This window comes from Panthera leo, chromosome B3 (genome assembly GCF_018350215.1).
Source record: "Panthera leo isolate Ple1 chromosome B3, P.leo_Ple1_pat1.1, whole genome shotgun sequence".
In the NCBI taxonomy this organism is placed as follows: domain Eukaryota; kingdom Metazoa; phylum Chordata; class Mammalia; order Carnivora; family Felidae; genus Panthera; species Panthera leo.
In genome coordinates, this window is record NC_056684.1 from 17,621,487 (window position 1) to 17,636,318 (window position 14,832).

The 14,832-nt window shown below is 39.3% G+C and overlaps 1 protein-coding gene across 5 annotated transcripts in view; it reads left to right on the forward strand.

Moving 5' to 3' along the window:
• Window positions 1–14,832, forward strand: part of LRRC28 (leucine rich repeat containing 28) — a 179,343-nt gene that overhangs the window by 32,520 nt on the left and 131,991 nt on the right. For all 5 annotated transcript variants that reach the window (XM_042941130.1, XM_042941131.1, XM_042941129.1 and 2 more), the window contains exons 2-3: window positions 37–264; window positions 13,936–13,976. In XM_042941130.1, the coding sequence (XP_042797064.1) occupies window positions 97–264; window positions 13,936–13,976 (209 nt within the window). In that variant the 5' untranslated portion in view covers window positions 37–96. The remainder of the gene's footprint in view (window positions 1–36; window positions 265–13,935; window positions 13,977–14,832) is intronic.

Sequence of the window (14,832 nt, forward strand, 5' to 3'; positions counted from 1 at the left end):
ACTATCATAATGATTCAATTTTCTTGTTCTCTTTAGAAATGGACCAATTTTGACAAGATGTAGTGCTGCAGTGTGCCTGATGGGATATATTCAGTCATGGCATCTGAACTTTGTAAGACGATCTCTGTGGCAAGGCTGGAAAAGCACAAGAATTTGTTCTTAAATTACAGGAATCTGCACCATTTTCCATTGGAGTTACTGAAAGATGAGGGACTACAGTACTTGGAGAGGCTCTATATGAAAAGGAACTCCCTGACAACCTTGGTACAGTATTATATTGCATTTAAAAAAAAAATCATTTGTAATGTGGTCCTGACCGAGATCTATTTTACATATCCTAAGACATTCAGACCAGGATGTACATCCCCTCTTGTTATCTCAGCAGGTAGTAAGGATACAAATACAGGGGTTTCACGTTAGTGGAGAATTCATTATCCAAGTCCCTCCAATATGAGGTTACAGGAAGAGTTGTATAGGAAAGCAAAATATTCACTAATGTGCCAGTCATAGAATTAGTTTCCATTCCAGAACCCCACTTCACTTACCCTGTGCATCTGTCTTTGCTTTCTTTGTGGGATAGGCTCCTTAGCTGGTTTTTGGATGTTACCATACCGAAAAAGTTAAAAAGTAAAGAAGAAGAAGGCCAAGAAAGATGACCTTGAGTTAGAGGCATTTAAAAAGAGATGATCTGAATATTAAAATATATGAAGACAGGCATTTGGGAAGCTTCACGTAGCCTTTGTTTTGGGGGAAAAACATAACAAAAAACCCTCCCGAACCAAAAACCCTTCTTTATGATTGCACTGTGGAAATCAAATGATGTTGAATCGGCTCTCATCCAGTTTGTTGGAAAAATTTTTGCCACAGATGCAACATTTGATTCACTATTTTTACATCCTAAGAATAAGCACATAGTTATTATAACCTTTTTTTTTATTACATATAGAACTTTATTATATATTTTATTACATATAAGATTTAAAAACACTATTTAAACATTTTTTTTCAAGAGTGTCCTAATGTGACTTCTCATTCCCACTCTTATTGTCAAAATTGATCTCTGTTTTAAACGGATGTGCTTTACGTGGCCTTTTCTGGCTATTACTTAACCTCATTTGAGTCTTACACTTGAATTCTTATTCTTACTCATTTTATGATGTCTTGTTTCTCTGTGAACAGACCTGTTTTTCATTCTCTTCTCTAAGAGAAGAGTCTATTTGGACTATCCTAAATATCTGAAAGTATGTCTTACTGGCTTCATTTATATAGAGTGTTTTCCTGAAAAAGTCTTATATAATCTGTGTAAAATACCTCCAGTGAGTGGAAAGCATATGATTTGTTCATTTTTGCCATATCTAAAAGTAAATAGAAATATGTCTTTCATTTTTAGTGTTTGGCATTTTGGCATATGTGTTATTTTGAGTGCCTAGTTAGATTTTTTTAAATTAGATTTTTCAGTTTTTTATTTTTTTAACATTTATTCATTTTTGAGAGACAGAGATAGAGTGTGAGTGGGTGAGGGGCAGAGAGAGAGGGAGACACCACATCTGAAGCAGGCTCCAAGCTCTGAGCTGTCAGCACAGAGCCCAACGCGGGGCTCAAACCCATGAACCACGAGATCATGACCTGAGCCGAAGTTGGACGCTTAACCAACTGAACCACCCAGGCACTCCATAGGTTTTTCAGTTTTAAAACTGTAATTATTTTGGGGAGCCTGGGTGGCTCGGTCAATTAAGTGTTCAACTCTTGATTTCATCTCAGGTCATGATCTCATTATCCTGAGATTGAGCCCCGCTTTGGGCTCTGCGTGGAGCATGGAGCCTGCTTGGAAGCCTCTCTCCCTCTTTCTCTGCCCCTCCCCTGCTCGTGTTCTCTCGCTCTCTCTCAATCTCTTTCTCAAAATAAATAAACTTAAAAAAACTTTAATTATCTTAATCAAACTTTAATAGTACAGTTATATTAATCCTTTTGCAAAATCATCATTGCATGATTTACCAAGTATTTCCCTCCCTTTGGGGAACCAGTGTTGTGAGAAATAATTTGTCAAGGATTAAAGCCCAGATTTTCCCGTGTTTGTTATTTTTAAAAAAATTTCTTTCATGTCTGTTTATTTTGGGGGGAGAGGGGCAGAGAGAGGGAGAGAGAGAATCCCAAGCAGACCCCGAACTGAAGTGCTATGCAGTCCTATATCAGGGTATAGGAATCATAGCAGCCATCCCATTCCTTTACGGTACTGGATATAAGACACCTAACATATCCAGTATAGTCTAGGAATGACTTACTGCATAGGTTTTGAAAGCAGATAAGATAGTGCTTATCCTAGAGTGCTCTAAACTAGTGACTTCAGGCTTTTAGAATGTTTGCTGGTGTTCTTGATACAGTGTATTTCCTAAAGGGGATTTAGCATGTGGATTTTTTTTTTTTTTTTTTTTTTTGAGAGAGAGCATGGGGGAGGGGTGCCAAGGGTGGGTGGAAAAGAGACAGATCTTAAGCAGGCTCCACACTCTGTGCAGAGCTCGACATGGGGTTCCATCTCGCAACTGTGAGCTCGTGACTTGAGCCAAAATCAAGAGTCAGACACTTCAGCAACTGAGCCACCCAGGTGCCCCTAGTATGTGGAATTTGACTCACAACTGCGATACTGACCAAAAGGGAAAAGAAAACATTGGAAACATGATTTAACACAAATGGGTTAATTGGCCTTTTTTTTTTTTTAAGGAAGCTTGGGAATCTGCCAATAATTTGCATTTTCACATTGTTTTATTTTTTTTTAATTAACACTTTTATTGTGTTTAAATCTTTTCTTCTCAACATTATCCCTTTCCCTTCTCTCCTCTCACCATATGAGCCTTTCTGTGAGAAGTCAAGTCATTAATGTACCGTCTCTGCCCTTCTTCCTTTCCTCATCAAGGGGCTTGGTATAGCAGAGTGGTTTATATTTTGTAGGATGATTGTATGTTAAATGCTCAGAATTTGAGGAATGCCATATTAAAACTAAAACACACAAAAAAGCCTTTTTTATATATTTAATAGAATAAAGTTTTCATATTTTAAATCCAAAAATGATACATGCTCTAATATTAGTGACCATATAGGAACATATGGAAAGTAGTTGTCTCCATCCAGTTTTTGAAAAAAAATTTTTTTTGACATTTATTCATTTTTGAGAGAAAGAGAGTACAAGTGAGGGACGGTCAGACAGAGAGGGAGACACAGAATTTGAAGCAGGCTCCAGGCTCTGAGCTGTCAGCACAGAACCTGATGCGGGGCTCGAACTCACGGAGTGTGAGATCATGACCTGAGCCGAAGTCAGATGCTTAACCGACTGAGCCACCCAGGCGCCCCTATAATTATTTTAAATGCAGTTCAAGAATTGTTAAATCTCACCTTTGTGGTAGTTAGAAGACAAGAGAATAGGAGATACAAGTTCTGTGTTTGTCACGTGATGGGTATTCACATAGTTATTGAATAAGTAAATAAATAAATACATGAATATAAAGTAGATTAATATAAGGACTCTCATGTAGGTATAAGAGTTCCAGACTGAGTGCCTCTGAAAGCAGGGACTCTGTCTTAAATTCTGTATCCTCATGCCTGGCCTACTGCCCAACATTTGTAGGACACATGATCTAATTCTATGTTGCAGGACTGTAGAAGGCTTTTTAAAGAAGATGCTATTTGCATTGACACTGAAGAGTGACTTTGACAGGAGGTTAGGAGGAAAAGAATTCATTCAACATGTCTTTACTGAGCACTTACTATGTGCCCAGTACTCTTCAAGTCACTGACTTGGAACAAATTCTTATTCTCATGGAATTTTCATTTGTTGACATCCCAAGCTGAAGAGAAAGTATGAACTAGGACTCAGTGGCAGGAAGTTCAGGGGACAAGTGTAGGCGCCTATTTTTGCCTAGAGCAATGTTGTGTTTTGTTTTTATTTTTTTATGTTTTTATTGTGTTCTTCAGAGCCTGGGGGTTCCTAAAAAGGGCTGAGATGGAGAATTATGGGAAAACTGAGCAGTAGTGTGTCTCCTCTGCAGTCAGAGCAGCTGTCCTTTTGTTTGCTCATATTTTGGTGCTCTTTACACAAAACCCCACGTGGGTGGGATGCGTAGATCTAATAAATGTTTGCAAATTCCTTTTAGCAGAACCATTTATTCAGAAAGTTTGATGAGTAACATAGATGTAACTGGGAATTATTCTTATTTAGGGGAGGGGATAGGCAAGATTCTTGCTCAGTCCACACCTCCTTCCCTTCTAAGGAACTGTGTGTCTAGGAAACCACACAATGGAATAGAAAGCCACTAACTTAGCACAGCTGACATGAGAATTCTGCATTCTACCAGGCAAGGCCATCTGCTTGGGGAGTGGAGATTTGCAGAGAACGCAGGCTTGAAGTTGTGAAGAATCACATGGCACTTTGGCCAGAGAAAGGTAACAGGATTGTTGGCATTGTTCAGCAAGCTGTTGGTCGCCAGGCTTAATGGTGGAACTGTGTGCCTTGTTTAGGGGAGTTTCTCCTACAACACTCAGCTGAGGTATGAAGAAGGTGTGCTGTTGTATTCTTGAAGGCTTAGGTGTTTTCCAGGTGGATACAATACAGTACAGGAGGACTAAGGGGATTTAGTAATTTGGCAGGAGGGATTGGGACATGGATGATGGAATATGGAACGTGAGCTGGATTGGAGGCAAAGAAAGAAAGGAGGAGTGCATGAATAGGGAGAATGGAGAGGGGCCAAAGGATCCACTGACATTGAAGAATTGTGTTAGGCACGATTGAGTAAGCCATCTAGGGGGATGGGACATGTGGTTCTGGAGAGAGACTGCAGGTGTAGAGAAGTTTCAGGTGAAGGCTGGATAGGAGTGTGCAGGATGAAGGGGGCTAAGGTGAATCCTACCCCCGTTCCCCCTCAGTTCTGCACCAGTAGCTGGAATCAGATTTCTAAGAGTTGGAGAAGGAATATAGCTCGGAAGCAGCAATCACCAGCTCTCACCCCTAACCCGGAAGTTCATGGAGGGAGGGAATTAGCAGGGGAAGCATTTAAGGACTGCAATCACAGGAAGGGGCTGTTTCAGTGTTTAGTAGCAAAACATAATATTAGGAGATAACAGACCCAGGTTCTATGTGCTACACCTCTTTGGACCTCAGTTTCTTCATTTACAAAATAAAAGGCCACAAGAGACTTGGACGGGGGTGGGGAAGAAATCCCAACCAGGAAGCGAAATCCCTTAACGGATCTGCCAACTTCTCTTAATGAGAATAGCAGGCAGGAGGTTTTCCTGGGGACATGGAATAGTGACCTACCCAAATACTAACGGAGCTCTCACCAGTTACCAGTTTTGTTTGTGAATATGAATGGACAAGAAAAGACATCTAAGTTTTAATGAAAGAGGAGAGTTTGGCTTATGTCTGAATAGTAAGAGCAGCTGGATCTTGATGAAGCAATTAATCTGTGCTACAAGAGAGAACCTCACTTAAAAGTGATATCCTGCTGGGATTGACGGGAAGCAGAGGTCTGTTCATCACATTCCCAAATTGGGATGGGGCATAAGGCACGGAAGTGTTTCCTTTCCTGTGGACCCAGGAGAAAACGTTCTTGACCTTCCCCATAAAATATAAACAGGCAAATAAATAATAAAAGAATACAGATAGTCCAAACACCAAAAGATGTTTAACTTCCAATGGAAGGTAAAACATCGATCATCCTTTCCTACTAGATTGGCAAAGACTAATAAATACCTAGTGTTGAAGATTATTAATGCTTGATGTGGAAGACAATAAGAAGATGCTCTCACACACTATCAGATGGAGTAGACTGGGCTGAGTACTTTTGCTGGCTGGTTTGAGCACATCAGTCGGCATTTTGAAAGAGTATGCGTCTGAATCGGTATTTTTCACCTGTAAGAATTTACACAGCAGAAAAAAAAAAAGTGAGCATTTGTGAATATGTCAAATGAACATGTCAAGTGAACAGGATGGTCATCAAAACGTTGGATGCAATGAAACATTATGAAAACCTAAATGTTCATCAGTCTGGGATTGGTTAAAATCTGATAGCAGCTAACATCTTTTGTAACATCATTTGTAACATCATAGCAGTAAGTTACAGGCACTGTCTTAAGCAATTTACATGTATTAAATTAATTAACTAATTAATCTAAGACAATCCTGTGAAGTAGGCATTATTATTATCCCTACTTTATAGGTAAATAAACTGACATTAAAAAGCGCATCAATCAAACTTAACAGTGATTAGAGCTGTAGGTTGAGGGAAGGCAAGAGAGTGGGGGTGGGAGCTGGAAGAGAAAGAACCTTACCTAAGGATGCAGAGTACAAGGGAAAGGTTCTGTGAAGTTTATGTTTTTTTCACTAAATACTTACTAGTTTTACAATTAAAAATTAAAATAAGATTGTTGGCATAGAGTACTGCTAAGATCTTAGCTAGCTCTCAAGTTGTGTTAATCAGTGAGTCTAGATATTTTGATTTACAGTGATGATGATGCCTGCGTTTATGCTGCATCGACAGCTTCTGCAGCTGGTGGCAGGGTTGAGGGTGAAAGGGGCTGATGTCTGGGAAACTAACATAGCTATGCCCTCCACCCCCTTTGAATTTGGTTAAGAGTAGGATCTGGATTAAATGAACATCACAGAACCTTGAAGGGAAAACAAAGAAATAGTAAAAGAGCGCCGTGCCATCAAGTGTGGCGGAAAAATTTGGGAGAGGGAATTAAGTTTTGTTTTTGTTTGTTTGATTCACTTTGGATTCCAACATAAGGGGCTTCTTGTTATTTCTTAAATGGAATGTGTGGAAATGATACATCAAGTAGTAAAGTGTTCAGATGCTCTGTTTGTGTTTTAATGCTGATGTGTAGTATGTGATGCAGTTCTGCAAAAACACTGATTATAAATGTATCCTGTCTCAGTAATACACACATGCCTGAAGAGTAGGAGTTTTGTTATAAACCAGAGCTGCTTTTCCTACTGAATTTTCAGATTTCACAGTTTGCCCCCTGATCGTTACTGGTTGATTGACAGTAGTTCCCTGTCAAATAGGTAACAAAAGTATTTTAAATAGTTTAGAAAATGAATGTCTGACCCCTAATTTCATTCTGTTTCTTGAATCACAGAATTTCAAAGCTAGATGGAGCTTTATAGGCAGTTTAGGCGATTTTTCTTTTTGGGGAAAGTAAGCTTAGAAGAAGTTAATGGACGGGTCCAAAGTCACTTTTGTGGCCAGTTAGAGCATGTACCGGGTCTTCTCATTTGTCACCTAGTCGGTCTTTTGTTTTAATTCTGCAAGTATTTACTGATGACCTTTTTCTGGCCTCGCACCATATAGTTAAAATGTAACCACATTTATCCGCTTCAGAGCAATGAGGTGTTCCGCGTTAAGTGAGTTCTCCTAGTTACCTCTGTGACGTTTACCTCTGAGATCTATTGTGTAACTTTTCCTGATAGAAATGTTTTTAAAACTTGTATCTCTCTATACTTTCTTAAAATATAGGGAACATGATTTAGCCTACCCTTTGTGATTTGTAGTTTCTGCCTTGGGAGTTAGGAAGGGAGGGTTTAGAAAGAGGTGGCAGGGAGAGACATTTTTCCCTTACACCAGACCATATCCTTGGACACTGGAAGGGCTCTGTTTGCCAGCAGAAGGCTCAAAAGCCATTGTTACGTATGTGTTTCCACAAGTTGAAATTCATTTTCAAGCATGCACTATACTAAAATGAGCCACCTGTACCTTAAAAATGAGATGCCAGTTTCTAAACGTTAGCCCCATCAGATCAGTCAACAAATACGTATGTGAGTGAGGTACCTGAAGTATAATACATTGAGCTTTGGAATATGCTCCCCGCTCACAATGAACAATTATGTCATACATCGTCTTTTTTTTTTTTTAATGTTTATTCATTTTTGAAAGACAGAGAGCACAAATAGGGGTGGGGCATAGAGAGAGGGGGACATAGAATCTGAAGCAGGCTCCAGACTCTGAGCTGTCAGCACAGAGCCCGACGTGGGGCTTGAACTCATGAACCACGAGATCGACCTGAGCCAAAGTCGACACTTAACCGACTGAGCCACCCAAGTGCCCCATCGTCTTTTTTTTAAATGCTTATTTATTTTGAGAGAGAGAGAGAGAGAGAGCGCGCGAGCAGACGCGCACTTGAGTATGTTGTGATGGTTTGTAACTGAAGTGCCTTTTTTCCTTCGATACCAAAACTTCATTAACTTTTTTAAATTAAAAAATAATAATAAAAATAATTTTTGAGGTGAAGTTCACGTGATGTAAAATCAACCATTTTAGAGTGAACAATTCAGTAGTGTTTGGTACATTCACAGTGTTGCACAACCAGTGCCTTTGTCTCGTTCCAGACATTTCCATCACTCTGGAGTAAAACCCCTCACCCATTAAGCAACTTCTCCCCATTCCCCTCCACACTTCAGCCCTGGCGACCGCCAATCTGTGTTCTTTCTTTATGGATTTATCTCTCATGGATAGTTCATATAAATGGGATTATTCACTATGTGTCCTTTTCCTTTTGCGTCCGGCTTCTTTTCACTTGGAGTGTTCTCAAGCTTCCTCCAAGTTGTAGTGTGTATCAGTCCATAACTTTTATGGCTCAATATGATTCCGTTGTGTGTGCATGCCACAGTTTGTTCACCCATTCATCCATTGATTGACATTTGGGCTCTTTCACCTTTTTGCTCTTGTGAACAGTGCAGCTATGAATACGGTTTACATTTAAATGTTTGAGTACCTATTTTTAATTATTTTGGGTATATACCTACCTAGGTGTGGAATTGTGGGGTTATAGGGTAGCTCTGCCTTTTTGAGGCATTCCCAGAATGGCTGAACCACTTCACCAGCAAGGTACAAGGGTTCCAAATTTCTCCACATCTCCCCAACACTTGTTATTTTCCAGTTGTTTTTTTAAAATATTGTTATTATAATAGGTGTGAAGTGACACCTCGTTATGGTTTTGATTTGCATTTCCCTAATGCTAATGATGTTGAGCATGTTTTCATGTGCTTGTTGGCCATTTGCATATATTTACAGAGTATTCAAATTCTTTGCCCATTTAAAAAAAATTTTTTTTTTTAACGTTTATTTATTTTTGAGACAGAGAGAGACAGAGCATGAACGGGGGAGGGTCAGAGAGAGAGGGAGACACAGAATCCGAAACAGGCTCCAGGCTCTGAGCTGTCAGCCCAGAGCCCGACGCGGGGCTCGAACTCACGGACCGCGAGCTCATGACCTGAGCCGAAGTCGGCCGCTTAACCGACTGAGCCACCCAGGTGCCCCATTTTTAAATTGGGTTCTTTGGGGGGTTTTTTGGTTAAGAGTTCTTTATATACTCTGGATGCTAGACCCTGAGCAGATACATGGTTTACAAATATTTTCTCCCATTTTACATGTTGTCTTCACTGTCTTGTAATTCATTTTCTTGTAATATCCTTTGATGCACAAAAGTTTTTAATTTTGGTGAAGCCCAGTGTATCTGTTTTTTCTGTTGCTCCTCATGCTTTTGGTGTCATATCTTATGTGAATCCATTGCCAAATCCACAATGATAAAGATTTACTTCTGTCTATCCTTCCATGAGTTTTACAGTTTCAGCTGTTCTATTTAAGTCGTTGGTCCATTTTTAGTTAATTTTTGTATATAGTGTCAGGTAGAGGTCCCACTTCATTCCATCTTTCATAACTGCTATAAGAACTTAAATATATTTAATTCATGACTTCTCTGAAATGTGTTTTTAGAAGTCAGAAATGGAGCAGGTTTTGCCGAACCCTGAATCATAGCGGTTTGCAACAGCACAATTACTTCTTTTACTCACACTGTCATGACTCTCTTATTGCTTGGGGACTCTGGTTAATGGTGTCCAAAGTCAGGGATGGAGACTGACAAAGCTTGCATCACGTGGAGGTCACTATGAACTTGCTGAGCTTTTATGTAACTTCTTGTATTTCACTTCAAAATTTTATTTTTATTTTTTTCATTAAAAAAAAAAGTTAATTAGGGGCGCCTGGGTGGCTCAGCTCAGGTCATCACCTCACAGTCCTTGATGGAGCCCATCATTGGGCTCTGCCCTGGGTGTGGGGGCTGCTTGGGATTCTCACCTTCTCTCTCTGCCCACCCCCCCCCCCCCCCCCCGCCTTCCAAAATAAATATATATTTTTTTAAAGTTCAGTTGTGGGACTAAAGGGAAAGAAAAAAAAAACATTTCATTCACAAACTGTCACAATACACACAACAAGCTTCGCAGTGTTTGTAAAGACACATTTCAAAGTCGTGAATTAGATGCGTTTTAGTTCTCACAGCTCAGGCTCTTGAAGGCTACCACTTCAACATAATTCCACTGAGCAGAGTAAGTCACTTAGCCACATCCAGCTCGAAGGGACAAATGCAGTCCTACCAGGTGCCCAGCCAGAGAAGAGGAAGAAGCAGGTAGCTCACAGTGCCTACCAGAGCACATCACTCAGCATAGTGTTTGCAACATATTTGAACTATTTGTTCCAAGATACACGATTTAAAAACGTTCGCATGTAAGGAGGTAGGCAGTTTTCCTTAAAAGGGTGTAGTAAAACATCATTGATTCAAAATCAGAGGTAAATTTTATACTTAAATGTGCTTGCTGAAGGTTACTTTTACATTCCCCGTAAAGAAAAGTTGTTCAGCTAAGTGCAATGTGGGATTTAATGCAGAGAATTTTGGCTTAATTTAGAAAACATTTGTAACTAGTTTAGCAGAAAGTAATTCAGTGATGCTTACCAGTAGGTGTCAGCCACAGCCCGTGCAGTGGGCTGCTCATTTGTCAGGCTGGTTGGGCCTGTACTACTTAATAAGGGTTCGGGTTTTTCCCCACCCGTGTTGTAATGAACTGCAATTTTCTTAAGGTCACCTTGCTTATTTTTAAATAAAAACACAGTGTATCTAACCGTTAATAAAGATATGGTAATGCACCATTAGCAGTAGAAACATTATTCAGTGCTTAATTGTGTGTGAAGCTGTGTATCTCAAAAGAGCTAACCAGTTTCTCACGGGATAATTAGAATGCTGTTGGATGGCACGAAATCGTCATCTGGAAAAAATGATCGCAGGTCAAGATATGACATTGATTGTAGCAGATAAAATAGATGAGTCTTTTTTCTGGATAAGTTTTTCCTTTTTAGAGGACCAGCTATTATTAAGCCTCTTACTGCCCCCTTCCCTCATCCTTCCATCCCTGGTTGCCTAGTTTGCCTAGGAAGCTTTGTATGTATGCCCATAAATGGAAGTGCATATTCTCCTTAAAAGAGAAGATACCCATACTAAAAGAAACATTTTGAGGATTTCTGCAGATCCAAGAGTAACATCTGAGGAAAGACTTGTCATGAAGGACTTCATTGCATATATTGATATTAAAACATGTGGGAAAAAAAAAATCACAGCATTCAGCATTTGAAAACTAAATATAAGTGACTTTATCAAAAATGGGTACTCAGTAAATGCTTCATTGTCCTCATAACAATATTCGTATTTAATATTTGGTTATCATAAAAGGACAAGGATATATGTGTATATAAGCAGCTTTGGATGCTGTGGCTAAGTATTTAAATTCATCAGTATGCCAACTTAAAGTGGTAATATCATTTCCTTGTTTAAACCAGTGGATTTCTATTGTGTTCAGAATTTTTAAAAAGTTTTCCCATTTTATAAAATATAAGTTCTAGTGGTCTGTTCCAGGCTACTCTGCGAAGTCATTATAAACCTTCATACCCTATGGCCCAGGCATACCACACTAATGGTGTTTCTCTTACTGTTTAGAACCCAAATTGGATGTAATATGATTGATTACTCAATTATGTAGCAGTTTATGTGCATACCACATTATCGAATGTAATGGTTTTCAATTATATGAGACCTAACATGTTCACTGTTAAAAATTCAAATGATACTAACATAGAGTGGAGAATAGAGAGCACCCCTGATCCTGTTCCTAATGATGATCATTGTTACTTGGTTTCTGTCTGAAAAATTAGTTTGTTGCAAATATAAAACCTTCTAGTCCTCAACACCTATTAACACAATTGTTTTTATAACAGGATTTTCGAAAGTGTAAAATCTGTTCAGGAGTAGTGTTCGGGAATTACAGCAAAATAGATTGTATTTGCAATTTCCCAGACACACCTCCCTGCCTCACATTTTCCTGTGTTGCTTCTTGTGCCTAGAAAGCTGACCAGAACCCTTCCTCTCTGCCCCATAGCAACCTCTGATAATTTATATTTGTCTTTCAGGACTCAAGCTACACCTAATTACTTCTAAAAAAACGATTCCTGATTCTTTGTTATTGATACCTAGCTTACCTACAGTATGTTTGAGTGTAGAATAAACATATATCTGTTACTCCTGACTCAGTGTGCTCCTTCAGTCTTAACAACTCCTGTCTTTGTGTTTGTGTGAATTTGACCTGGGTGGCGGGGAGGGGGGAGAGGGAGGGAGAGAGAGAGAGAGAGAGATGCAGGCTGGCTTTCAGTTGCTTAGAGGAGGCTTTTCCTTTTACCCAGCGCCTCTGGCAGAGAGAAGCCCACTTGCAATCTGGGAGTGGAATTTCTGGGATTCTTTTTGTGGAAGGGCCAATCCTTCCAAAATCAGGACTGGGTAAGGCACCTAGATCATCCCCAGCCTGTCTTTCCAGTGGCCTGTTTCCTACCCCTGCCACACCCCACCCCCCCGGACCACCTGAGCCCCAGGACCACTCTGTCCTGAGCTTAGTTAGGTCTGGCTTTCTGGCACCTGGGGATTTCCCTTATTTATTTAGTTTTTCCGAGGCACACAAATTGGGAGTTTGGGGGTGAGTATTAGTTTTCTAGGGCTGTTGTAACAGATTACACAGGATAGGGGGCTTAAAAGAACAGAAATGTATTCTCACTGTTCTGAAGGCCGGAAGTCCGAAATTAAGATGTGGGCAGGGTTGGCTCCTTCTCAGGACTCTGAGGGAGAATCTGTTACTGTTTCCTTGGTTCTGGTGGTTGCCAGTGATCCTTGATGGTCCTTGGCTGTGTCACTCCAGTATCTGGCTCTGTTGTCAGATGGCATACTCCCCTCTGTGTATGTCTATTAAGAACAGTGTAACTTCTTCTGTGGCTGTTTCTCAGAAAGACACTGATTTTATTTATTTATGTATTTATTTATGTATTTATTTACTTAAAGTTTATTTTTTATTTTTTAATTTAATTTTTTATTTTTTAAAATTTCCATCCAAATTAGCATATAGTGAAACAATGATTTCAGGAGTAGATTCCTTAATGCCCCTGACCCATTTAGCCCATCCCCCCTCCCACAACCCCTCCTGCAGCCCTCAGTTTGTTCTCCATATTTATGAGTCTCTTCTATTCTGGCCCCTTCCCTGTTTTTATATTATTTTTGTTTTCCTTCCCTCATGTTCATCTGTTTTGTCTCTTAAAGTCCTCATATGAGTGAAGTCATAGGATTTTTGTCTTTCTCTGACTAATTTCACTTAGCATAATACCCTCCAGTTCCATCCACGTAGTTGCAAATGTATTTATTTATTTTTGAGAGAGAGAGAGAGAGCAAGCAAGGGAGGGGCAGAGAGAGATGCAAACAGAAGTCAGTGCAGAGCCCAACGCACTGCTCACACCCACGAAACTGCTAGATAATGACCTGAGCCGAAATCAAGAGTTGGGCATTAACCCACTTGAGCCACCCAGGTGCCCCAAGACACTGATTTTAAGCGTTCAGATTTATAGATTTAAACTGTAGTATGGGCCATGTAAGCATAAAACCCAGACCTGCTGATTTATTATTTTTGCATTATTTCCTTCAGATTTACACTGCCCCTCCCACCAAAGATAATACTCTGTGTTTAAGCTCATTAGAACTGTTTGTACATTTCTCAAAGATAAAATTTAATTCTGAGTTTTTAATTTTCAGCCAGAAAACCTTGCTCAGAAGCTTCCAAACCTTGTGGAACTGTGAGTCTGTTTATTCAAATTTTTATACACAACAAGAATGAAAATACTTTTAAGTTATTTGAAATAATAGGACATATAATTTTAATGTATTCATTTATTATATTTTGGTGTCATGGTCATAGAGGTAGACCTGAAGTTCTGCTAACCCCAATAGTATTTTAAAGTATTTTACCATTTAAATTTGTGTTTTAAATATTTCACCTCAAGGTAGTAAAGATAATGAAAGATACTTCCACCCCCCCCACCCCCCACCCCTGGGTACAGCCTCTTTGTCACAGAATCCTTCTGGATAGTCAGTATAATTGGGAAGATTTATTATTGTTACTACATGTGATACTTGATATAAATAGTCCAATGGTATAAAAGGTTTAACACACAGAGGAAAAGCCTATTTCTCTGTGTCCTCCACACTGCATTTTTTTTTTTTAATTCTTTTGACAATTACCTCCATAATGCTAAATAATATGTTTACACCTTTGTTTTCTGGTGCATCAACTTTAAGTCTCTATTGACTTACCTGTAAGGAATATACTTAGAATCTTATAATTCCCCTGCTTTCCAGCTCCCTGCTAATTTTGTTGAAGGAGGAGTTTGCACTGCTGTTTTTTGTTCTCTTAATTATTTGGCAAAATTTTCAGGAGGTAAAGTAAGGAAAACTAACTTTATACCTCCATCTTTAATCTGGGAGTCTGTCATTTCCTGTTTCCCCACCGCCCCATCCTTTTATTTTGAAAAATTTCAAACTAACAGAAAAGTTGAAAGCATAATACAGTGAACACCCATATACACTTCACTTAAATTTAACCAGTTAACATTTTGCCACATTGGCTTTCTCTTTCTGTTTCCTACAGTCTTC